This window comes from Cherax quadricarinatus, unplaced genomic scaffold, assembly GCF_038502225.1.
Source record: "Cherax quadricarinatus isolate ZL_2023a unplaced genomic scaffold, ASM3850222v1 Contig901, whole genome shotgun sequence".
NCBI lineage: Eukaryota > Metazoa > Arthropoda > Malacostraca > Decapoda > Parastacidae > Cherax > Cherax quadricarinatus.
The window spans coordinates 41,678-66,626 of record NW_027195927.1 but is presented as its reverse complement, the minus strand read 5'-3'; the positions used below and the strand labels follow the sequence as shown (position 1 = coordinate 66,626).

Sequence of the window (24,949 nt, the reverse complement as noted above, 5' to 3'; positions counted from 1 at the left end):
ATTAGGTGAGTACAATTAAGTGAGTACACACACACACTCACACTCACACCCCCGGCGGCGAGCCCACTGGAACCCCGGATGACAGTCCCAATCCTTGCCCCAGCCATGACAACTCCCCCCAACTACAAAGCTAGTAAGATCCCAACAGTTAAACCACGATAACCTGCGGGGAGGGCTCCCTCCCACTGCGATCCATATATTTCCCTATTCCTGGAAACCATCCTATAGAAAGTAGCTGCCATTACCCATTTCCTCGCAACCCAATCCCCATTCCCACACATACCCCCAGGACATGTACACAAAATCTACCATTAAATATGCCAATGCTCATTGCATACTCTCTGGCACCCCTCCCACATCCAACACGAACGCCCTCAACACAGGTATGCCCCCCCCTCCCACTAGCCTGACAATCCTACTCATCCAATCCCGAACATTCCCCAAACATTCGCAAAAATACACCACATGATATGCCGTATCCTCTCCACCACACACCCCACACCCACTCTCCTCCAGTACTCGTCTCATCCATAGAACCGCTCCTGATGGCAAAATGCCATGCAGGAAATGGAACATAACCTCCGGCACCCGAGGCCCGAACTTCAACTTACGAAAACGACACCAAATATCTCCCCATCCATACATGGGGTATATTCCCTCCACCGGCACCACCACCCGGCTCCCAATCACTCTCGCCAACACCCCCACACAGATCTTGCCAGGCTCCCGTAGGACCATGAGGGTACGCAGCACCTCCTCACATTCCCTCAACTCTGCACCCACATTCCACCTCTTCACTCCCTCATACAGAAGCTTTAACCCCCCACACCCCCCCGACTCATACATACTCCCTTCGTAAGTAAACACATTTTACCCAATGCCACAGATCCAATAACCCTAACCCCCCCCTGACGTTCCGGCAGCATTACCACTTCCCTCCTCAGCCAATCACACCCGGAACCCCATATAAACTTAACCCTTTTTAAGATACTCGTAATTCCTTTCCCTGTTATGGGGTAAACTACTGCTATGTGTCAAACCTTACTGTATTGTAACGTGTTTACCACGATGGCCCTCTGCAACAATGTCAAATGGTACGGTCGCAAACTCCCCAATCGATGCTGCACCCATTCCACAATACGCTCGGAGTTTACCTCTCTCGACCGCACTTGATCCCCCATAAACACTATGCCACACATCTTTAAGCTATCTACTACCCTCCACTCCACACCAGCATCCCAATCTCCCTGCTAGTTCCAATTTCCCAGCCATAATAAGCATGATTTCTCCACATTGACCCTCATCCCCGTAGCCTCCCCAAAAGTACAAATGACCTCTCCCACCCCTCTCAAACTCTTTTCCTCCCGCACGAGTACCGTCGTGTCGTCGACATATCCTACGATCCCCGGCCCACACCCCACCTCCCCTGTCCCCACCCCCCCACAGATACGTGCCTCAATGAGTCTATAAAAAGGGTCCTGAACACATGCAAACAGAATTTGAGAAAGTGGACATCCTTGCCTGAGGCCCTGCCCCATACATACCGCCTCCCCTATACAGCCATTGATTTGCACATGCACCCGTGCCCCTTGATATAATGTCTCCATCCATTCCGCAACTTCCTCCCCAAATCCCTGCTTGAGAAGGATCCGCCGCAATGCCTCCCGTTCCACACGGTCATATGCTCCCTGCCAATCCAAAGCAAGTAAGCCCCCCTTTTCCCCCCAAACCCTCCACAAACCCCCTAAGACGCCCGTGGCCCTCGACCATAGATCTGCCAGGCAACCTGTATTGCCCTCCCGATATGACACACCCCATGACGCATTTCAGGCGATTACCCAGTATTTTTGCAAACAATTTATAATCCACACATAGTAAAAAAAATCGCCTGATAATCCTTTAGGGTATTCTGGACCTCTCCCTTTGGGACCAGAACAGCTACCGCTGTGGCTTGTAATTCCCCCAACACCGCATTCTCCTTCATGACATTCATTAACTCCACCAGGAATCCACTCATCAACTTCCAATTCTGCAGGTAAAATTCACAGGGCAATCCATCTATCCCTGGAGCCTTTCCCATATGCATACTGGTGGTATGCTAACCTACCTACGACTAACCTACCAACCTCAGTGGCTTTTCGACGGTGCTGCTGACCCCGTAAAGCACACGCCGACGATCGATCGCCCCACAACACTTCCTCAACCCCCCCCCCTGCACATGCACCGCATTAAACCGTTCATTTTGCAGCTCACGAATCCTTCCCTAAAACGTTTCTATCTCCTCCACAGGATATACTCTCCATGTCCACCTCTTCTGTAGCAATCCCTCAACCTACCCTCTAGGTACTGAAGGAGCCCATACGATTGTTGCATTATGCGTTTCCCTTCCCTCACATAAAACTGACGTATTCATCCCTTAGCCACCCTATCCCACCACCCCAGCAAATCCTCTACACCCTGCCTTTCCTCACTGAGCTCTGCCCACAATGCCTCGAAGCCTCCCTGCCCCTCCTCATCACCCAAAATCCTTGTATTTAGTTTCCAATAGCTCTTGCACTTCCTGACTATCCCATCCCACCCCAGGTCAACCACAACCTCTCTATGATCAGAATATTCCACCTCCACCATCCGCAAGGACTCTACTCTCACCTGCGTTGTGACATACACCCGATCTAGCCTCGCCACATATCCATGTCTAACAAAAGTGTGCTCCACCTCCCAAGCCCCACCCCCAAATACGTCATGGAGACATACATCTCTCAGAAGACCACCTAGGATAGTTGAAAAGTGCCCCGCCCCACGTGGCTCAAGGTCTGCCCTGCGAATAACACAATTCCAATACTCCCCACGATAGCAACAGCTGGTAGAGAATGGATATAATAAACGAGCTCATCCCTCACGAAATCTGCTTTCAGACGTGCATCACTCTCTGCAGGTGCATACACACACACAGACGCCACTCGCTCGCCCATCTACCATCCATCCACTTTTATAATACGCCCCTCACCCCCCCTTCACTTCTACTAACCACAAATGGGCTTGCCTCCCGGAGTAGGACTCCCACCCCTCCCTTCAAGCGTCCTGTCTGCACCACAAAAGCCCTATATCCATCCACCTCCAATACACACCCCACCTTGATATTGTGCTCTTGCACAAAAACAACATCCACTCTATGCCGGCACAAGAAACTTGCAAACCATGCACGCTTCACAACCTGACACAAACCATTAATGTTAACTGTCATACACCTTAGGTCAGCAGTGGTTTCTTCTCCCTGTGCTTTGACACATTCTTCACAATGCCACCATGTCCTTTCAGACCTCCTTTACGCATGTCTCTCCTGGCAGCCCTGACCCCTCCCCGGTCCAGCTCCGGGTCTGAAGTCCCCGAGGGACCACCACCATCTTCCACCACCAATACCTTGCTGGTCCACTGTGCTGGAGTCAGGACATCATCCGAATCTGATGTCACAGCCTCACGCTTGGGTGTGACTCCACCCGCTTCCATTTCCACCTCCTGTGATACCTCACGATGAACCTCCATCTCCACCACATGTCCAACCTTCCCACTATCTGGGCACATTGCCCCGTGAGACACCACCAAGTCAATGGGCTCATTTTCCTGTCCACACAGGTCTGTAGCATTCCTCACACCAGCCCTCGTCGCCGACTCACCCTCCCCATCTGACTTGGGAAACAACGAGGTGAGCACCGTCTCCAAGACCTCATTGATGGCTTCCTCCGCTGAACCATACTGTCCCCCACCATCAGGCAAAATGGGTCCAACAGGGCCCCCAGCCACAGGGGCCATCAGGTCCACACCCGCCACTTCCTCTGCTCGCTCCACCTCCTCACTCCACAGACGACCAGGCCCACGTCCTTCCTGTAGCTCCAGAGCACGTCCAAACTGCCCAGATTCCCCTGCGGCAACACTTTCCAGACCATGAAGTCGAGTCACAATATGCAGCAATGTGATCAAAACCACCACAACGCCTGCAGGTCCTATGTTGCCCAGCATAGGACAGCATGAGCTGAGTCCTGAAGGTCTCCAACATAACATATGACAGTATGGGGTGCCGTATCGTCATTTTTAGCAAAAACGTGCCCTCCGGGAATCCAACATATACACCTTCTACCCACTTGCCGGGCTGTGCCAGGTGAACGGTCCCATAGTCCTTGAAAACATTGCATATGTCCGTTTCATCTGCCTTGTAAGGTACATTTCACACTCTAACCCAAGTATAATGCCTGGAGACATCATGAAGGCGGACACTCAACATAGAATTGACGTCCATGCGCACATCCTGGTATTGCTCTACCAGCCTCTCATAGACGCCGGTGTTCAACAACTTGACAAACACCCTGTATGTGCCACTAAGTGCTACACCATACATTCTTCACCCTGTATACCATACGTATCCTGGATGATTAATGGCAACAGCACGGGAGCAGCTTGTAGCGAAATCGCCCCGCGAACCATCTCAATGCCTACAGTATTTACCCTCCTCCTCACACCCTGCGCCATATTGGAGAAAACAAGAAGTCTTCCAATCACCGAGAGAGGGCAGCAGGCGCACGTCTGCTCACACCAACAGACGAGCAGAGAAAAGAAAATTAATACATCTACCCTTCAAGATGAACCCCCCCTTACAAGACCAATTACACTCAAGGAGATGAATCATGTCATAGGCAGAATAAGTAATAAAGCCAGATATAACAGTGAAACAAGTAAAATTCTTACCCAGAAATCTCAAAATGTCTGGTAAATATCTTTAATATTGCCCTCTTCGCTTTTGGGATTAGAGGTTCTGCTGCGCACACACTCCTGGTTGAGAGGCCTTCCTGCGCAGTTTGATTTTCTCAAGATGGCACAGTATGCAAGGAGGCGTGTCAACACTGTGTGCATTGAGTTAGTGTGGGGTGTAGTTACTCCTCAGTCTGCACAAGTGATTCTACCTATGATTATCTGCGACACATATGGCATTGCAGATCAAGATCTGTACGGTGTATCGCTCAACGGGGCTTTCTGGATATTCGTCAAGTTACGATCAACAGCAGTGTATGAATGCCTGGTGAAAAAGTATCAAGATGGCTGTGTGGACGTTAACTCAGCAGTGCGAGTTCATCTCATTGATGTGTCGAGACACTACACCTGGGTGAAGGTACGTAATGTGCCTTTCGAGGCTGACGAGGCGGACCTAAGGAACGTTTTTGAACGATATGGCACTGTGCACCTGGCGACAGCAGATACTTGGCCGGATAGGGCGTACACCGGCTTGCTGGAGGGTACGTTCAACCTGAAGATGATGCTGAGGCATTCAATCCCATCGTATGTCATCCTAGAAGACTTCCAGACACAAGTGATGGTGTATTATGCAGGGCAGCGCAAGACTTGCAGGCTATGTGGCGCTTATGACCATATGGGAGACAGCAGCAATGACAGGATGCAGACAGAGGGACAGAGCGGGGGCCTGACCCGAAGGTGGGGCCTATCAGCGGGACATCTGTACATGGCCATAGTTCTTCCTGGAGCGAGTAGGTGAAGAGAGAGTTCCCGACTGTGGGGTCGAGCCTGTCAATGCTTGTAGGCTCTGTGGTCTCCGCTTTGGTGGAAGGGGAGGCCGAGCTGAGTGGCGAAGAACAAGCGGAGTGATGTGGCTTTGGAGCAGCTGACTGACAGGCTTTTGGAGACGACGAGAGCTGAGGATGATGTACAGTCGGTGAAAGAACCAGAGGAGCGTGATGGCAAGAGGAGAGGCAGTCAGCTGACTGCAGATGACACTTCGTCGGGAGTGGTGACCGTGGTCGAGGTGACGGCAGATATACATTGCGAGGCATCTCCCGAGCAGGACATGGATGAAGAGAGTGTTCAGCAAAAGAGGGCGGCAATGCAATCTGATTCAGATGATGTCTTGACCCCGGCACAGAGGCCAGGGAAGAAACCATGGGTTGACATGGTGCGTAGACATGCCACAGGTGTGTCCGGTCAGGTGTTCGACTGGGGGGAGGGGAATCCCGCTCACAGTGGAGAGCGTGGTGGGAAAAGTCGAAAGGCTGGTAATGCGCCTGTGAAAGGAGTTCCAGAGCAGTGTGTAAAACTCTTCACGAAGGTTTCAGGTGTATGACTGTAAATGGGATGTGTGCGGATGTGAAGCGTCTATGGCTCCAGGGTTTTTTAAGGCATTATGCCATAGGTATAGTGTTTGTGCAGGAACATAATTTTAAGGTTGGTTGGGATTTGAAAGTGGATGGGTATCGTGTGTTTGTGGCTTATTCGGAAGGTTTGAAGGGTGGGGTTGGGATCCTGATTCAGGAGACGAGCCCATTTGTTGTAATTAGATGTGAGGGATGGGAGTAGGTTAGGGTACTCCGGGTAGATGGATGGTGGAGGGGTGAGCGACTGGCAGTGGTTTGTGTGTATGCGCCGGCGGAGCGTGATGTACGGGTGAAGAATGAGTTTGTGCATGATGTTTTGATTTATTATTTGCGATCTCTTCCCTCGGTAGCAATCGTAGGCGGCGATTGGAATTGTGTAGTACGTAGAAGGGATGTGGAGCCACGGGGGGCAGGGTGTTTTTTGGTTAGCCTAAGAGATCTTTTGCTGGGCGTGGGGTTAGGGGATGTTGTTGGAGGTGGGGATTTGATGGTTGAGCACACGTTTCATACACGGGGTTATGAGGCCAGGCTAGATAGGTTATATGTAACGAGGAGTGTGCGGGTGATGAGCGTGCATATGGTGGATGCGGTATACTCGGATCATAGATCTATTTATGCGGACTTGAATTGGGTCAGCTTGCCTAAAAGGTATCCAGGGTATTGGAAGTTAAATGTGAGACTTCTTGGGGTGGAGGAGGCGGGGTTGTATTTCGGGACAATGTGAGAGGATTTGTGGGGAGAGGGTAGGGATGTGGGTGATTTATTGGGGTGGTGGGATAGGGTAGCTAAGGAGAGGATCGGGCAGTTTTATGTGCGATGGGGAAAGTACGAGGGTTGGATGATGTATTGAGGGCATTAAGCCTGGATGTGGGAGGCGTAGAAGCGCCTGTGCAACGTGCAATCACGTATATAATTGCAGATTTTGTTTTTGTATCCTGGGCGATGAGAGGGAATGGGGATTGGGAAGTGCGCAAGATGGTGTTGCCGGCGACCATTTATAGAACGTTATGGGGATTTATGGAAGTAGCTGGGACCAGGCTTTTTCAGTGGGGTATCGTAGTATGAATGGGAGAGCGTTGTTAGCGTTGTGATAGGGGGGGTTTGAAGTTCAGGGGATGGAACGGGCTCGTCTCCGGGCTTGGGTATGCACAAGGGGTGTGTTGCTGTGTGTATCAGTGTAATGTGTGGTTGTGGTGAATGTGGTTGTGTGAGTGGATGTGGTGGTGCATATAGGGAGAGGGCTGTTACTCCCTAGGAACGGATGGCAAGGTAATCAATAGAAACATGTGAAGTAATGTGTATACCGTTTTTTGCTGTGTGTGGAGTGCATGGCCTATTGCATCATGGCGTTGGGGGAGAGAAATGGTTAGGGGATATGTTGCATTATGCAACGTTTATATTTCTTTGTTGAGATTTGTGGTTGATTAACCGCACCAGACCTGGCGAATGTGCCAGACACATGTAGAGCTATATGTACTGATATAGTTATACTGTGTATCTTGGGTCAGGATTGTTATCAGTGCCAAAAGTGTGCCCAGTTGTTGATTAGACTGAGTTCGTTGGCACGACCGCAGCATGGGCTGGCTTTTTGATTTCAATAAAGTAAAATATATGGTAATGTGTTAGAAATGTTTATTGGTCGTAAGTGAATAACAAAAAAGGCACAATACCGTGACTGGAACGATACATTGTCAATGGTCCAAGTCGGACCGAAACGTCGTCGTAAGCTTCTCTCTTTTATGTGCGGGTTATTTGTGTATGTGGGTCGTAAGTGTTATTTTAATTTTCTTATTGTAGGATATTGGGGTAGGATGGTGAACGGTAATGCAACAGTCAGTAGTATGTGTTATACTGGTGTTTTGTATACGGTGTTTTTATTGTATACTGTATGTTCATGTTATTTGTATTCAATGGATGTACGTATAGTATTATGTAAATGATATAAGGTGTTTTTAATGAATACAATACGAATATTTTCTGTGAACGTCTTATTCTGAAAAAATATATGGGTGATTCAATATAATGAGTATGTTAGATAATCCAATACAATGTGTATGTTTGTGCCGGAGTGATCCCATATAATGTGTATGTTAGTCATATTTATGTTCAGTCACTTGAAAGTAGATATAGTGTTAACTTGTGTGGAGTTGATGAGTAAATTTGTATCGTATATTATTTATATTTTCAAGATCGCTTTGTTGGAACGACCTGTGTATGTCTTATGTTTATAGAGTTAAAGGATAATGTTCAGACCTGAGCTTATTTTGTGATAAGGCGTATCTTGTGTTGAGTGAATGACGGTGTTAGTGTTGAGTGAATGACGGTGTTAGTGTTGAGTGAATGACGGTGTTAGTGTTGAGTGAATAACGGTGTTTGGTTTGCATTTAGTGCTACTTTATACCTTTGAAGAGTTTCGAGAATTTAACTACTCTGAGAGCCCGGACATAGGCCATTGTATACGTGTTTCAATTACCTGTTGTAATGCCAGTTCATGAAGACTGATGCATAAATCGTCAGTGCAAACGTATGAAAATACGTTCCACTTTTTTGGTGGAAGTTCGGTATATACGTATAGTGTACTTAATTGCAGGTGATTATAGGTTAATTTTTGGTGGGGTTGCTGAGTATTAATATTGATCATTAATAATATTGTCAGGTTTAGATATGGTTGTCACTACCTATTTATGTATTATATGTATAAAGTTTTAAAATAAAATATAAAAAAAAAAATCTTTAATGCCATCTTGGCCTCGAGACACTTTCCTGTGGCTCTTAGGACAGCAAGGATGATATTCATTGCAAAACCCAATAAAGACAAACATAAACCGGAGAACTATAGACCAATCTCATTACTTGAAGTCACTGGTAAAGGCCTTGAGGAAATCATTTCCAGCAGACTAAACTACTACATGGAGTACAATCATCTCTTCACTGAAAAACAGTTTGGATTCAGGACCCGAAAAGGAACCCAACATGCTATCAATATCATCTTTGATGCTGTGGACAGCCTGAGGTAAGAGGGCAACCTTGTCCTAATTGCAACCAGGGATGTAAACAAAGCTTTTGACAGCCTGTGGCACGACGGACTCATATTTAAACTTGTCGACCTTCCTGACCACAACTGGACTTTTCTCAGATTCATATACAACTTTTTATCAGAAAGAAGAATCATCCCTACTCTTAACGGCAAGTCAGCAGAGCCTTTCATACCGACAGCTGGAGCTTTAGCCCGATACCATTCAACATATATGTAAACGATCTATCTCAACCCGAGTGCAATGATACTATCATCACCCAATTTGTTGATGTTATCCATGTAGCGTCATCTTCCCCCATCACGGGAAAACATAAGCATGCGAGGGTAATAGAAAAAAACTGAATACGGAACTACGAAGGACAGCAAACTGAGAGACGAAATGCAGAATGACGACTAACCCAAAGTCCTCATCAGCACTATCGGATGTTTTCCAACAACTATAGAGGACAAGAGGGGTATGCCCATCAGAGGTACCTCTATTACCATCAGAAACCTGAACAAGATCCTGGGATACAAGATAGACATATTGCTCCACTCCACGTCACACATCTCTGAAAAGGTGAACTTAGCCAAAGCCCGCCTCAGCAATCTATGCAGGTTTAATTAATCAAGCCCCTTCCCAAATCAAGACACACCTGTAGAATATCCTTGTGAACCCATGTCATTAACAACTAAAACCAACATGCTACAGCTACAAAGAGCTCAGAATAGAGCACTCTACTTCATCACAGGCACCAGGAGGAGAGACAGAATCAGGATGGAAGATCTACACATCCAACAGGAGATAGATGCAATAAATGTAAGGCTTTATAAACTAAAGAAGAGACAAATATACGACATGAAAAAAATAAACTTTTGTATACCAGACAGAGAAAACCCTCCCCAACCAGCAAATACCACCGACTACATCATCAACACACCTCCCCACAGAACCCAAAAAATGACCCTCCAACAGAGAGTGCGACGATTCGTCCACAATGATAATTTCCAGAGAGACCAATAATCCTCAGTGACCTCCCAGAAGAAATAGATGAATAGGTAACACCGGGACCTTTTTATGCCCAATAAGTTCAAACCACCCCAGTTTATGGAGACTTCCCTTTTAACTTATTAACTATTATACCTAACCATGTAACATCTGCAAACCTACTACGGTAGGACACCACCTTTGAAGCAGCTGCAACGGCCAGTGTCTCCAAGTAGTATTCGACCTATATCAGACGCTTTGCTATCGTCATTTCCAGCCTTCGCCCCACAATCACAAAAAAAGCAATTGCAAAGATTATACCCCTGCCAACTCAACGTCATGCAGTTATACACTTGTTATAACTGAAGCTGACGGGTAAGTGACACACTCCATTCAGTGAAATTGAATTCATTAATAACACTACACACATACACACACACACACACACATACACACACACACACACACACACACACACACACACACACACACACACACACACAAACACACACACACGGAGTGTCAGAGTGGGCCCCTGTGACCAGCGGGGTCTCACGTATATATATATATATATATATATATATATATATATATATATATATATATATATATATATATAATGTCGTGCCGAATAGGCAGAACTTGCGATCTTGGCTTAAATAGCAACGTTCATCTTGCCATATAGGACAAGTGAAAATTTGTGTATGCAATAATTTCGCCAAAATCATTCTGAACCTAACGAAAAAAATATTTTTCACTGTGTTTGTTTAGTATTAAATTATTGTAAACAAATCTAAAATATATTTAGTTGGGTTAGGCTAAAGTAAATTGTTCTTGTTATAATAAGGTTAGGTAAGTTTTCTAATTTCCTTTTAGTTCAAAATAATAAATTTTTACATTAACGTTAATGAAAAAATTATATCTTTAAACGTATAAGAGAAATTTCTAGAAAGGACTTAATTTTAAACGAGTTCTTGCTAATTGACCAGTTTTACATATTCGGCACGACATATATATATATATATATATATATATATATATATATATATATATATATATATATATATATATATATATCCTCTACGTCCACAGCAGGACTCGAACCTGCAAACTCTGTATCAGGTCCACAGTACTTTACCACGGAGCCACGGAGTTATTTCATCAAATCCTGCACATGCAGTGGACAACGAAAGCGATTCGCAAACAGGCGAAATTATTTACAAATATTGTCTCTACGTCCACAGCAGGACTCGAACCTGCAAACTCTGTATCAGAGTCCACAGTGATACAGAATTTGCAGGATCGAGTCCTGCTGTGGACGTAGACACAATATTTGCAAATAATTTCGCCTGTTTGCGAATTGTTAAGCATATATATGCCTGGAGTATAGCTGGAGAGGCTTTCAGGGGTCAACGCCCCCACGGCTCGGTCTGTGACTAGGTCACATGGTAGATCAGGGCTTGATCAACCAGGCTGTTACTGTTGGCCTCACGCAACCCGACGTACGACCCACGGCCCGGCTGGTCAGGTACTGATTTTAGGTGCCTGTCCAGCTCCTTCGTCAAGGCAGCCATGGGTCTATTGGTAATCCCCCTTATGTATGCTGGGAAGAGATGAACAATCTCGGGACCCCTTTCACTTATTGTCCTAGTGGCGCCCCTGCTTTTCATTGTGGGGAATGTTGCATGGTCAGCAGAGTCTTCTGTGTTCATAGGGAGTGATTTTCGTGTGCAAGTTTGGTACTAATCCCTCTAGGATTTTCCAAGTATATATAATCATATATCTCTCCCGCCTGCGTTCTAGGGAGTACAGGTTGAGAAACTTCAAGTGTTCCCAGTAACTAAGGTGTTTTATCTCCGTTATGCGCGCCGTGAAGGTTCTCTGTACATTTTCTAGGTCAGCAGTTTCACCTGCCTTGAAAGGTGATATTAGTGTGTAGCAATATTCCAGCCTAGATAGAACAAGCGACCTGAAGAGTGTCATCATGGGCTTTGGATCCCTAATTTTGAAGGTTCTCATTATCCATCCTGTCATATTTCTAGCAGATGCGATTGATACTGTGTTTCGGTTTTTGAAGTTGAGCTCCTATGACATTATCACTCCCAGATGCTTTACATTAGTTTTTTGTTCTATTGTATGGTTGTATGGTTGTATGGTTGTATTGTATGGTTGGGCTGCAGAAAACAATATGAAGTTCAACGATGAGAAATTTCAATTACTCAGATATGGTAAACATGAGGAAATTAAATCTTCATCAGAGTACAAAACAAATTCTGGCCACAAAATAGAGCGAAACACCAACGTCAAAGACCTGGGAGTGATTATGTCGGAGGATCTCACCTTCAAGGACCATAACATTGTATCAATCGCATCTGCTAGAAAAATGACAGGATGGATAATGAGAACCTTCAAAACTAGGGAGGCCAAGCCCATGATGACACTCTTCAGGTCACTTGTTCTTTCTAGGCTGGAATATTGCTGCACTCTAACAGCACCTTTCAAGGCAGGTGAAATTGACGACCTAGAAAATGTACAGAGAACTTTCACGGCGCGCATAACGGAGATATAACACCTCAATTACTGGGAGCGCTTGAGGTTTCTAAACCTGTATTCCCTGGAACGCAGGAGGGAGAGATACATGATTATATACACCTGGAAAATCCTAGAGGGACTAGTACCGAACTTGCACACGAAAATCACTCACTACGAAAGCAAAAGACTTGGCAGACGATGCACCATCCCCCCAATGAAAAGCAGGGGTGTCACTAGCACGTTAAGAGACCATACAATAAGTGTTAGGGGCCCGAGACTGTTCAACTGCCTCCCAGCACACATAAGGGGGATTACCAACAGACCCCTGGCCGTCTTCAAGCTGGCACTGGACAAGCACCTAAAGTCAGTTCCTGATCAGCCGGGCTGTGGCTCGTACGTTGGTTTGCGTGCAGCCAGCAGCAACAGCCTGGTTGATCAGGCGCTGATCCACCAGGAGGCCTGGTCACAGACCGGGCCGCGGGGGCGTTGACCCCCGAAACTCTCTCCAGGTAAACTCCTATATTGTTTTAATTTCTTCACGTTTTCCATATCGGAGTAATTGAAATTTCTCATCATTAAACTTCATATTATTTTGTGCAGCACATTGAAAGAAATCTTGCAATGTCTTCAATGGAGGACACTCTCATGCAAATTCGGGTGTCATCTGCAAAGGAAGACACAGTGCTGTGGCTTACATCCCTGTCTATATCATATATGAGGATGAGGAACAAGATGGGAGTGAGTACAGAGCTTTTCACCGTAGTGCCTCAGACTTTACTCTTTGTGCTTTATTTGTTAGGAAATTATAGATCCATCTACCAACTTTTATTGTTATTCCATTATCACGCATTTTGTGCGCTATTACACCGTGATCACACTTGTCAAGGGCTTTTTTAAAGTCTGTGTTTACTACATTTGTGTTTTGTTTATTTCTAGAGCATCCAGGACCTTGTCATAGTGATCCAGTAGTTGGGACAGGCAGAACCGACCTGCTCTGAACCCATATTGCCCTGGGTTGTGTGACTGATGGGTATCTAGATGAGTGGCGATCTTGCTTCTTAGAACCCTTTCAAAGATTTTATGATATGGGATGTTAGCGTTATTGGTCTGTAGTTTTTTTTATATTGCTTTACTGCCCCCTTCGTTGAGCGGGGATATGTCTGTTGTTTTTAGCAGCTGTGGGACGACCCCTGTGTCCATGCTTACTCTCCATAGGATGTTACAGGCGTATGATGAACATGGAGGTCCATATGTCTGGGCCTGGGGCAGAGTGCATGGGCGTGTCGTTTATCGCCTTTACGAAGTCGTTTGACGTCAGGATATCAGATCGGTTTGAATCTATCAAATTCTGTGTCCATCTCATAAAAAAAATCATTGAGGTCTTCGACTCTCAGTCTGGTTAGCGGCTCGCTAAAAACCAAGCCATAATGGGACTCGAGTAGCTCACTCATTTTCTTGCTGTCATCTGTGTAGGACCCATCTCGTGTAAGTAGGGGACCAATACTGGATGTTACTCTTGACTTTGATTTGGTATAAAAAAAAATATTTTGGGTTTCTTTCAATTTCATTTATGGCTTTTAGTTCTTTCTGCATTTCTTGACTCCTGTAAGATTCCTTTAGCTTTAGTTCAATGTTTGCTATTTCTCTGACCAGTGCCTCCCTGCGTATTACAGACATATTGGCCTCTTTTATCCACTCTGTTATTCTTTACCTTCGCCTGTGTAGGGAGCGTCTTTCTCTTTCTAGTTTACATCTTCTCTTCCTTTTCCTTAAAGGAATATGCCTTGAGCATACATCAAGTGCCAGGGAGTTAATTTGTTCTAGACAGGTTTGGATCCGTGTTGCTTAGGCTATCTTCCCAGTTTATATCATTTAGGACCTGGTTGACTTGGTCCCACCTTATGTTTTTGTTATTGAAGTTGAATTTGATGAAGGCTCCCTCGTGATTGGTCACATTTTGTTGGTCTGGGGCCAACTGAGTATATTGTTTTTGATATGGTAATATATAATATCAGATCATCATTGTTAGTGAAGATGAGGTCCAGTGTATTCTCCAATCTTGTTGGCTCTACTATTTGCCGGTTTAAGGTGAATTTGGTGCAGAGATTTAAAATCTCGTGTGTGTGCGAGTTTTCATCTGGGCTGCCTCCTGGGGTTATCTCTGCTACAGCATTATTTGCTACATTCCTCCATTTTAGGTGCCTTTTGGCTGAAATCTCCCAGGAGCAAGATGTTGGGGCAGGAACTGGAAGATTTTCCAGACAGTGATCAATTTTCAAAAGCTATTCCTGGAATTGTGGTCCGGTGGCCTTGTGGCTGAAGCTCCCGCTTCACACACGGAGGGCCCGGGTTCGATTCCCGGCGGGTGGATACATTTCCTTCCTACATACGTTTCCTTACAACTGTTGTCCTGTTCACCTAGCAGCAGATAGGTACCTGGGTGTTAGTCGACTGGTGTGGGTCGCATCCTGGGGGACAAGATTGAGGACCCCACTGGAAATAAGTTAGACAGTCCTCGATGACGCACTGACTTTCTTGGGTTATCCTGGGTGACTAACCCTCCGGGGATAAAAATCCGAACGAAATCTTATCTTATCGTTGGGAAGTTGCATCCGGAGGCTTGTAAATAAACGCAATGACCAAGTTTCGGTTCTCGATTTTTACTGCCAAGATTTCAACTACATCATTTGAGGCATTTGATAGTTCCGAGCATATCAGTGACTCTGCGACGTACAGGCTAACCCTCCTCCCTTTTGTCAGGTCACTCTCTTACATCTGTATAGGTTGACACACGAAATCGTAATGACACGATTGCAAACAAACCATACCACTTGCATTTGTGGTCACAGTGGTGCCTGTGCTAACCTTCCTAGGGTGTAGAAATATACCTAGTTGGACGAATATTATTGTGGTTAGCTGGTCCAGTGGCTAACGCGACGGTCTGGAGTTTTGCGACTCTCTGACCGCGGGTTCATTCCCGCCCGTGGTATGATCTGTATAGGTTATAACCCGGGATCCATATTTCATTGTCTAGGTGATTCTTTATGTGGGTCTCTGTGAAAACACCGATCTTTGTGTTTGACTCTGTAAGCAGTCCACGGATGAAAGGTATTTTGTTGTTCGTTGCTGTATATTTGCAAAGATGAATGGCGTCGTGTTGGTGGTACTGGTGGTATTGGGAGGGCATTTTATCCTGGCACTAATATCTGTTGTTTTCGAGTGGAGGCCATTGACTGTGACTCCACTCCAGAAATCATCGGAGTTAGTGTACGATTTCTGTCATTTCCTGCCAGCTTTTTTTCCTTCCTTGTGCTAAAAAAAACTCTCTCTCTGGAGTGGCTGTGACTACCCAGGTTATATCATGGTCTGGAAGTTCTGTGACTTCTTGTACCCTTTATGTGGTGCGCCTGGTAATATAAGTTATAACAGTGTCTTTCCTGAACTGAAGAGTGATACATTTCAGGGTGGAAAAGCTTGCAGGAAGGGAGGTAGCATCTTCCTGTTGTCATATGAGCACGACATTTTCTGGAGTGGTCAAAGTTGCACGTCCCACTTGCTTTTCCAGATATTCCATGCCTGTAGATACCTAATACATAGAACTTACATAGGTCTGGTTTCTGCTTGGCTTGGTTTTTATGTGACTGCATATAAATATATATATATATATATATATATATATATATATATATATATATATATATATATATATATATATATATATATATATATATAAACACTATCTGAACATATAACCCGCTCCATAATAAAATAAACTGTGAAAAGCGATAATTTTTATATTGCGTTTTCCCTTACTAAAATGAACATTTAAAATATTACCTTCAGTTGCACAATAAACGGTCCATTATATGGGTTGTAGTTTTACTGTCCATTATTTTTAAATACTGAAACTAGAGCTATAACTAAAATTTATTTTGTTAGGTAAACAATAATAATTCTTTTTTCTTATTCAAGCTTAATATCATTATTAGTCATCACATCAGAATTATTATTTTTAATTATAGTCATTTTATATACTGATTACAAACTATAAAGAATAAAATGTATATTTGGTGTCTAACCTTCGTCAATCAATACCAGATCAACAATTGACCCTAATGGAATCTTGTACATATGGAGACACTCGCAGTAGTCACCGTAACAACTGTTGTTGGCCGGAGGATTATCTACGTTACAAAATTTCTGGCTATTAGTTTTACCAGACATGATGAGAGGAGTTGCTGGTAACACGTTGGATATATTGTTGATCTGCGGTGTTGTCACCTGCTGATCTTCACTAACTGTAAGAAATTATCAAAGATTAACAAAGTTGTATTAGAAATAATGATATAACTATGAATTTATATTTTAAGTACGGCAGTATTTAAATTAATTTACATATTTGGAGTAAAATTTCCCTTGTTTAGTGTTACTAAAAAGCTCATTGATAAAGTTGGGTATACCTCCTTCATCTGTTTGTTAAAAATTACCATACTACCATAATACTTTTATTAATCTTAAGCGTCACATACTTCTGCATTCCATCTTTACTTTGCACAATTGTTCCACATCTATTGTTGAACAAGATTTCAATTAACATTCCTTAGTTGTGTCTAACCAAGACTCATTGAACTGGCCACTTTCGTTGTTGAACCTGGTCTTAAATTCAACTGAAGTTATTCCAGTTTCCATAACTTCACTCATAGATATTGAACCCCAACATATTTCAGTGCATCTCATTTCTTAATGGTCTGACACAGGAATCTCTTGTTTCCTCTCTTCACCGCAGTTAATGGCTTTATATTTACGTTCTACTGTAAAATCAAAATAGTTATCTCATGAAAATCGTCTGCATACATAAAATCTGCTTGCGGTATTTTGTTTATTTTTATCGTAGTTTAAACCTTACAATTTACCAGCTTGATGTCACTGACTAATTGGTTCAGTCCTTTACATATAAGTAATAGTCATTCCTTACCCACACTGTTGAAGGTCAACCCAAATCCATCATTATAAAAGCGAGTCGCCATATACTCATCCTGGGAGCAGCAGTTAAAAGATCACGAAAACAAACAATTGGTCCAGGACCTTGGTTTCAAAATCCTGTTAACTTCATAAGTTATTAACTATTTTTTACACGATTATTGAATTTACTTTCATTATTTTTACAATCACATATAAGTGGTTGTGAAGGCTTACTCAGCCCTGTAACAACTTCAGTCAGTATTATCAAGGCTGGCTCCTCCTCAGGAAAATTAATGAATAGAAAAAGAATAATAACAGTCAAATATAAATATTTTATTAATTATAAATGAAAATATAAGAAATATAAATATGAATTTTTGTCCTACTTGAAAGAGAAATGAAAAATGAAATATAAAAATATCTGAATTCAACGCTAATATATACAGTTAAACTGGTGTGTCTGATGTTGTTGACACCTCGTGTTGTAGAAATTGTAGCCGTTGCTGATGATGGGGGGATCACAGATGTTGAGTGACAACCCAACAACTAGTTCTTCACAGTCTCTAGCCTTGAATAGTCTGTCAAGATGATAGGAACGCAGGTCTTTCACCACTGCAAAGATGAGAGGTAGTTGCCTGGGGTTGACTACACTGAGGTATGCAGATAAAATGGTGATGTCTCAGAACATAGGTAAAGTTCGTCTCCTTCAACACTGTTTCTTTTAGTTGCCAGATGACCTGAGCTGACATTCCAAGCTAGAAAGAGACGAAGGTTACCTACTGCTTAAGAAGTCACTCTCCATGATAAATACAATATTTAAAGGAAATGGTGATTATTTAAAAGCATAACATGGAAATCAAGGCTGAAAGGACTAAGTTTATTATTGGTCAAAAGTGAAGCTTTCAACCAACATATTCACTAGAATAGGAGCAGAGGCTTTTACTTACAGTTGTGCTGGGAGCTGTGAGTCAAGTGATTACTGTTTGGTCCGAGCCCTACACGTGACCTTTCCAGGTGGAGAAAAAGGGGAGGATAGTGGGAGCTAGACTAACCCTACCTTAACAAGCAGCCGGGCAATCAAACTATCGTCACCCATGTACTCGCTCGCTACTCCTATCTGTTGAACTTTTCCCTCACACTCCCCCATACCAAGACTTATAGTCAAGGAGTATAAGAAGAATAGGCGAGGAAAAAGTTTTAACACGTGGAAGTCGCATATGGCACCAAATCTTCTACTGACTTCAAGGATTATCGGGCGATATCTTTACTTTGTGCGGATTACAAATTGTTTGCGAAAATACTGGGAAATCGCCTGAAATGTGTCGTGGGGCATGTCGTATCTGGAGGGAAATATGGGTTGCCTGGCAGATCTATGGTCGAGGGTCATGGACGTCTTAGGGGGTTTGTAGAGGATTTGGGGGGAAAAGGTGGGGGCTTACTTGCTTTAGATTGGCAGGGAGCTTATGACCGTGTGGAATGGGAGGCTTTGCGGCAGATCCTTCTAAAGCAGGGATTTGGGGAAGAGGTTGTGGAATGGGTGGAGACACTGTATCGAGGGGCGCGGGTGTGTGTGCAAATTAATGGTCGCATAGGGGAAGCAGTGTGTATGGGGCGGGGTCTCAGGCAAGGATGTCCACTATCTCAAATCCTGTTTGCCTGTGTTCAAGACCCTTTTTACAGACTCATTGAGGCACGTATCTGTGGGGGCTTGGGGACAGGGGAAGTGGGGTGTGGGCCGGGGATTGTAGGATACGTCGACGACACGACGGTACTTGTGCGGGAGGGAAATAGTTTAAGAGAGGTGGGAGAGGTCATTCGTACGTTTGGGGAGGCTACAGGGATGAGGGTTAATGTGGAGAAATCTTGCTTCTTAAAGTTGGGAAATTGGAACTGGCAGGGGGATTGGGATGCTAGTGTGGAGTGGAGGGTGGTGGATAGCTTAAAGATATGTGGAATAGTGTTTATGGAGAATCAAGTGTGGTCGAGAGAGGTGAACTCAGAGCGTATTGTGGAACGGGTGCAGCATAGATTGGGGAGTTTGTGGCCGTATCATTTGACATTGTTGCAGAGGGCCATCGTGGTAAACACGTTACTATACAGTAAGGTTTGGCATGTGGCGGCAGTTTACCCATTAACGGGGCAAGGAATTACGATAATTTTAAAGCAGGTGTTTAGGTTTATATGGGGTTCTGGCTGTGATTGGCTGGGGAGGGAGGTTTTAATGCTGCCGGTACGTCAGGGGGGGTTAGGGTTATTGGATCTACGGCGTTGGGTAAAATGTGTTTACTTACGAAGGGAATATGTACGGGTCGGGTGTGGGGGGGGGTTAAAGCTTCTGTATGAGGGAGTGCAGAGGTGGTATGTGGGTGCAGAGTTGAGGGAATGTGAGAAGGTGCTGCGTACCCTGATGGTCCTACGGGAGCCTGGCAAGATTCGCATAAGGGCTTTGGCGAGAGTAATTGGGAGCCGGGTGGTGGTGCCGGTGGAGGGAATATACCCCATGTATGGATGGGGAGATATTTGGTGTCGTTTTCGTAAGTTGAAGCTCAGACCTCGGGTGCGGGAGGTTATGTTCCGTTTCCTGCATGGCATTTTGCCATCAGGAGCGGTCCTGCGGGCGAGGCGAATAGTAGAGGAGAGTGGGTGTGGAGTGTGTGGTGGCGAGGATACGGCATATCATGCGGTGTATTTTTGCGAATGTTTGGGGAATGTTAGGGATTGGATGAGTAGGATTGTCAGGCTAGTGGGAGGGGGGGGCATACCGGTGTTGAGGGCGCTCGTTTTGGATGTGGGAGGGGTGCCAGAGAGTACACAATGTGCATTGGCATATTTAATGGTTGATTTTGTGTACGAGTCGTGGGGTATGCGTGGGAATGGGGATTGGGTGGCGAGGAAACGGGTACTGGCAACTACCTTTTATAGGACGGTTTTCAGGAACAGGGAAATATATGGATCGCGGTGGGAGGGAGCCTTCCCCGTAGGTTATCGTAGTTTAACTATTGGGATCTTACTCGCTTTGTAGTGGGGAGGGGGGGGTTGTCATGGCTAGGGCAAGGATTGAGAATGTCTTCCGGGGTTTCAATGGGCTCGCCGTCGGGAGTGAATGTGTGTGTGTGTGTGTGTGTGTGTGTGTGTGTGTGTGTGTGTGTGTGTGTGTGCATGCGTGCGTGCGTATGTGCGTGTGGTGTGGTGTGGGTGTATGGCTTAGATGTAAACGAGGGAAGGTTCGGTGTGTTAGTAGGTGTCAGGAGGTACGTGTGATGCTAGCTGGTCAGTAGGTGTCAGGAGGTACGTGTGATGCTAGCTGGATTAAGTGTGTGATCCAGTTTGATAGTGCAGAATTTATTTTTATATCTTTGTATGCGTGTCCCAAGGGATGACTGTATTACCCCCTGTGTATATAACGCCTTGCTATGCTTGCTCACTTACCATCACACCTCTGTCAGAGGGTTGAGGTATATATTATTGTTTAGAGGTATTGCATGCATGTATGCAGTAAGAATGCTTGGGTGTGGTTTGTTGTGATTGAGATACTGTTGCGATGTGACAGGCTTATCTGCTCATGTACAGCTGGGAGACTGAGTGACAGGGAACTGTATGCTGCCGAGAGACACTGGTGGTTGCCTAAATGAGGGAGAAGAGGGGGGGGTGTAATAGAATGTTTAGTTATAGGAGACAGCATTGAACGTTGCCCTATTAAGGGCTCATCTCTGAATGGAGGTTGATGAGATAGGATTATATACACATACGGATTACGTTTTTTTTTTTTTCAAACTATTCATATTGTGTACCTTGTGTGTGGTGAGAGGAGGCATGTATCAACTTATTGTTTAATGTCACTTTGTTTTATGTAAAAATTTATATATGTTTGGTTTTGGTACATTTAAAGTGTATATTAATTTAGGTCACAACCCTGGTACTGTTTTTGTTAAGTGCTATGTTCTTGATGCAAGTTTTTCATGTATGGTTTACAGTTACATATACAGAGTTTATATATGCAAGTTTTGTAGCATTTTTTGTTACGTATATTCAGGTGTGGGTAGTAAATCGTTTAGTTGCAAGGATGGTGTATTTCTTATTATAGCTTCATGTTTAGTGATTTCAGTCAATCATGTATGATTACATGTATATTGTATACTAAATAAAACATACAAAATTAGGGGATGAATAGCTACGGAATGTTTAGTTACATAAAATGCTAATATTACAATGTACAGTAAGAGGCCAAAGCATTAGTTTATATATAAAAACTTTTGTATATACAGTTTCATACAAGATATGAATATAAATGTCAGTTTTTGGCTAGTGGCAATTTTATTATGTATGTTCAGGGGTAGGTTGTCATCCGTTAGTTACAAGGATGTTTTCTTATAAATGTTTCATGTATTGTAATTCCGTCAATGTGTGATATGCATGTATACTGTATATTTAAAAAAAAAAAAAAAAAAAAAAAAATCTTCTACTGACTGTCCCGACTTAACCAGTCAGAGAAATAATTGGATGAACCATTGATTTATACAATATGGAACTTAAAAGCTTGGAGTGCTAATGTCCACCTCAAGAGGCGATTGGTGGCTCCCTTAAAAGTTTCTAGGTATATCAAAGGTTTGTGATCCGTCTCTAAAACGAACTCTTTTCCCAGTAAATAAAATTTAAGCTTAGAGATACCCCACACAAGGGCCAAACATTCCTTTTCTATGGTGGAGTATCTCGTTTCTGCAGGAAGGAGTTTCTGGCTTAGGAAGCATACAGGGAAGGGTGTACCATCATGGTATTGTAGTAACACTGCACTTAGGCTGGTATTGGAGGCATCAGTTCTTAAACAAAACGGTTTATTAATATCTGGGATCTTAAGTACAGGGTCTTTTGAGAAGATGTTTTTAATCTCATTAAACTTTTCTCGAGCTACGTCGGAAAGTTCAAGAGGTTCCTTTACAGACTTTTTAAGGTAATTGGATAAGATGCCTGTAAGATCGGTAATGTTGGGGATGAAATTAAGACACATGTGCAACATCTGGGTATCTTTATTGTAGACGTTTCGCCATCCAGTAGCTTTATCAATACAAATTCTAGGACATAACTTGAAGACAGTAGAACTATATACAGAAGATGAGGTAATCAGTCCCTCAACCTAGGAGTAGGTGCGAAGAGCACCATAGTCGTGGAGATTCTGAAGCAGAAGAAAGGAGCCTGGCGCTTATATAGTAACGTCAGGTGTAGCAGACGAGGGCATAGTCACTGGTAGGCGGGATTCCCCAGTGGAAGTAGGTCCTTCCCAAAGAGATGGGTTAGTTGTAGTATTAGTTGTCGTAGCCGTGAAGGTTATGTACATGTCCTCAGAATCAAGATTCCATGATGTTGCAGTGTCTGATTGAATCTTGATTCTGAGGACATGTACATAACCTTCACGGCTACGACAACTAATACTACAACTAGCCCATCTCTTTGGGAAGGACCTACTTCCACTGGGGAATCCCGCCTACCAGTGAATATGCCCTCGTCTGCTACACCTGACGTTACTATATAAGCGCCAGGCTCCTTTCTTCTGCTTCAGAATCTCCACGACTATGGTGCTCTTCGCACCTACTCCTAGGTTGAGGGACTGATTACCTCATCTTCTGTATATAGTTCTACTGTCTTCAAGTTATGTCCTAGAATTTGTATTGATAAAGCCACTGGATGGCGAAACGTCTACAATAAAGATACCCAGATGTTGCACATGTGTCTTAATTTCATCTTGTCGGTATTATATACCATTCTTACACAATGTTGGGGATAAACCGTGCATAAAAAATTACCGAACCAAGAAAGCTACGCATGAGCTTCTTGGATTTGGGGAATTTAAACTCTAATAAAGCTTTGATCTTAATAGGGAGAGGCTGCAAAGAATTATTAGAAAGTATCAATCCAAGATATCTAATCTTGTTATACCCAAAAAAAACCATACCCCCGGCCGGGATTGAACCCGCGGTCATAGAGTCTCAAAACTCCAGCCCGTCGCGCTAACCACTAGACCAGCTAGCCACAATAAGATTCATCCAACTAGGTATATTTCTACACCATAGGAAGGTTAGCACAGGCACCTCTGTGACCACAAATGCAAGTTTTTACAGACGAATCTCCAGCTAGCGTGGCCGTGACGAACTCTAGCTCAAGTCCCTTGAGCTAGAGTTCGTCACGGCCACGCTAGCTGGAGATTCGTCTGTAAAAACTTGCATTTGTGGTCACAGAGGTGCCTGTGCTAACCTTCCTATGGTGTAGAAATATACCTAGTTGGATGAATCTTATTGTGGCTAGCTGGTCTAGTGGTTAGCGCGACGGGCTGGAGTTTTGAGACTCTATGACCGCGGGTTCAATCCCGGCCGGGGGTATGGTTTATTTGCAATCGTGTCATTACGATTTCTTAAGTCTTGTTATACCCAAGGAAGCATTTCTTCGGCTTGGCAGTGAGGCCATGTGAGCGTAACCTACGTAAAACTGATGTTAATGTTTGGATATGTTCGCCCCACGTGGATGTCAATACGTAAATGTCATCAAAATAAACTGAAACATTTGGCATATTACCCAAGACCTTTCTCATCAGTCTCACGTAGGTAGCACAGGCAGTTACCAAACCGAAGGGCATAGTTGTATACTGCATCAGTCCTTGGTGGGTGGGAAAAGTGGTGTACTGCTTAGATGAAGGATCTAACATTACTTGATGATATGCTTGTGCAATATCTATTTCTGAAAAGAAAGAAGAGTCAAAATTTATGTAGATCGCTATCTATTAAGGGCATAGGCTATGCATCCCACCGAGTTATTGCATTAAGTCCTCTGAAGTCAATAGCAAGTCTATATGAATTGTCTTCCTTCTTAACCATGACTACTGGTGAGCAATATGCAGATACTGAAGGTTCAATGATCTTTAGTTTTTATAATCTATCTACCTCTCGGTCAAATGCATCCCTAAGGTGAACTGGAACTGGGTATAATTTCTGTTTGATAGGATTGTCCGTGACTAAGTCAATCTTATGGACTACCGTGGAGGTGACACCTGGAATATCTGTAAAAACATCTGAGAATTTACCCACACATTTTTTTTATATTTTATTTAAAAAACACAGTATACTTGTATGGTATACATAATTGGCTTAAAACACAGTATACATGTATGATATACATAATTGATTTAAAACAAGAAACGTGAAGCATTATATAAGAAAATCTAAAAACCCGCCCCAACCACGAACGAACTTTATCCAAGGTATCACAAAAGTAGACCGCATGAAAAGCTGTTTCTTCTAGACCGCGGCA

The 24,949-nt window shown here is 43.9% G+C and overlaps 1 protein-coding gene across 1 annotated transcript in view; it reads right to left on the bottom strand.

Moving 5' to 3' along the window:
* Positions 1 to 24,949, bottom strand: part of LOC138851531 (uncharacterized) — a gene marked incomplete at its 5' end in the record, with an annotated part of 111,911 nt that overhangs the window by 51,866 nt on the left and 35,096 nt on the right. The window contains one exon of the mRNA XM_070080743.1: positions 16,771 to 16,985. Within this exon, the coding sequence (XP_069936844.1) occupies positions 16,771 to 16,985 (215 nt within the window). The remainder of the gene's footprint in view (positions 1 to 16,770; positions 16,986 to 24,949) is intronic.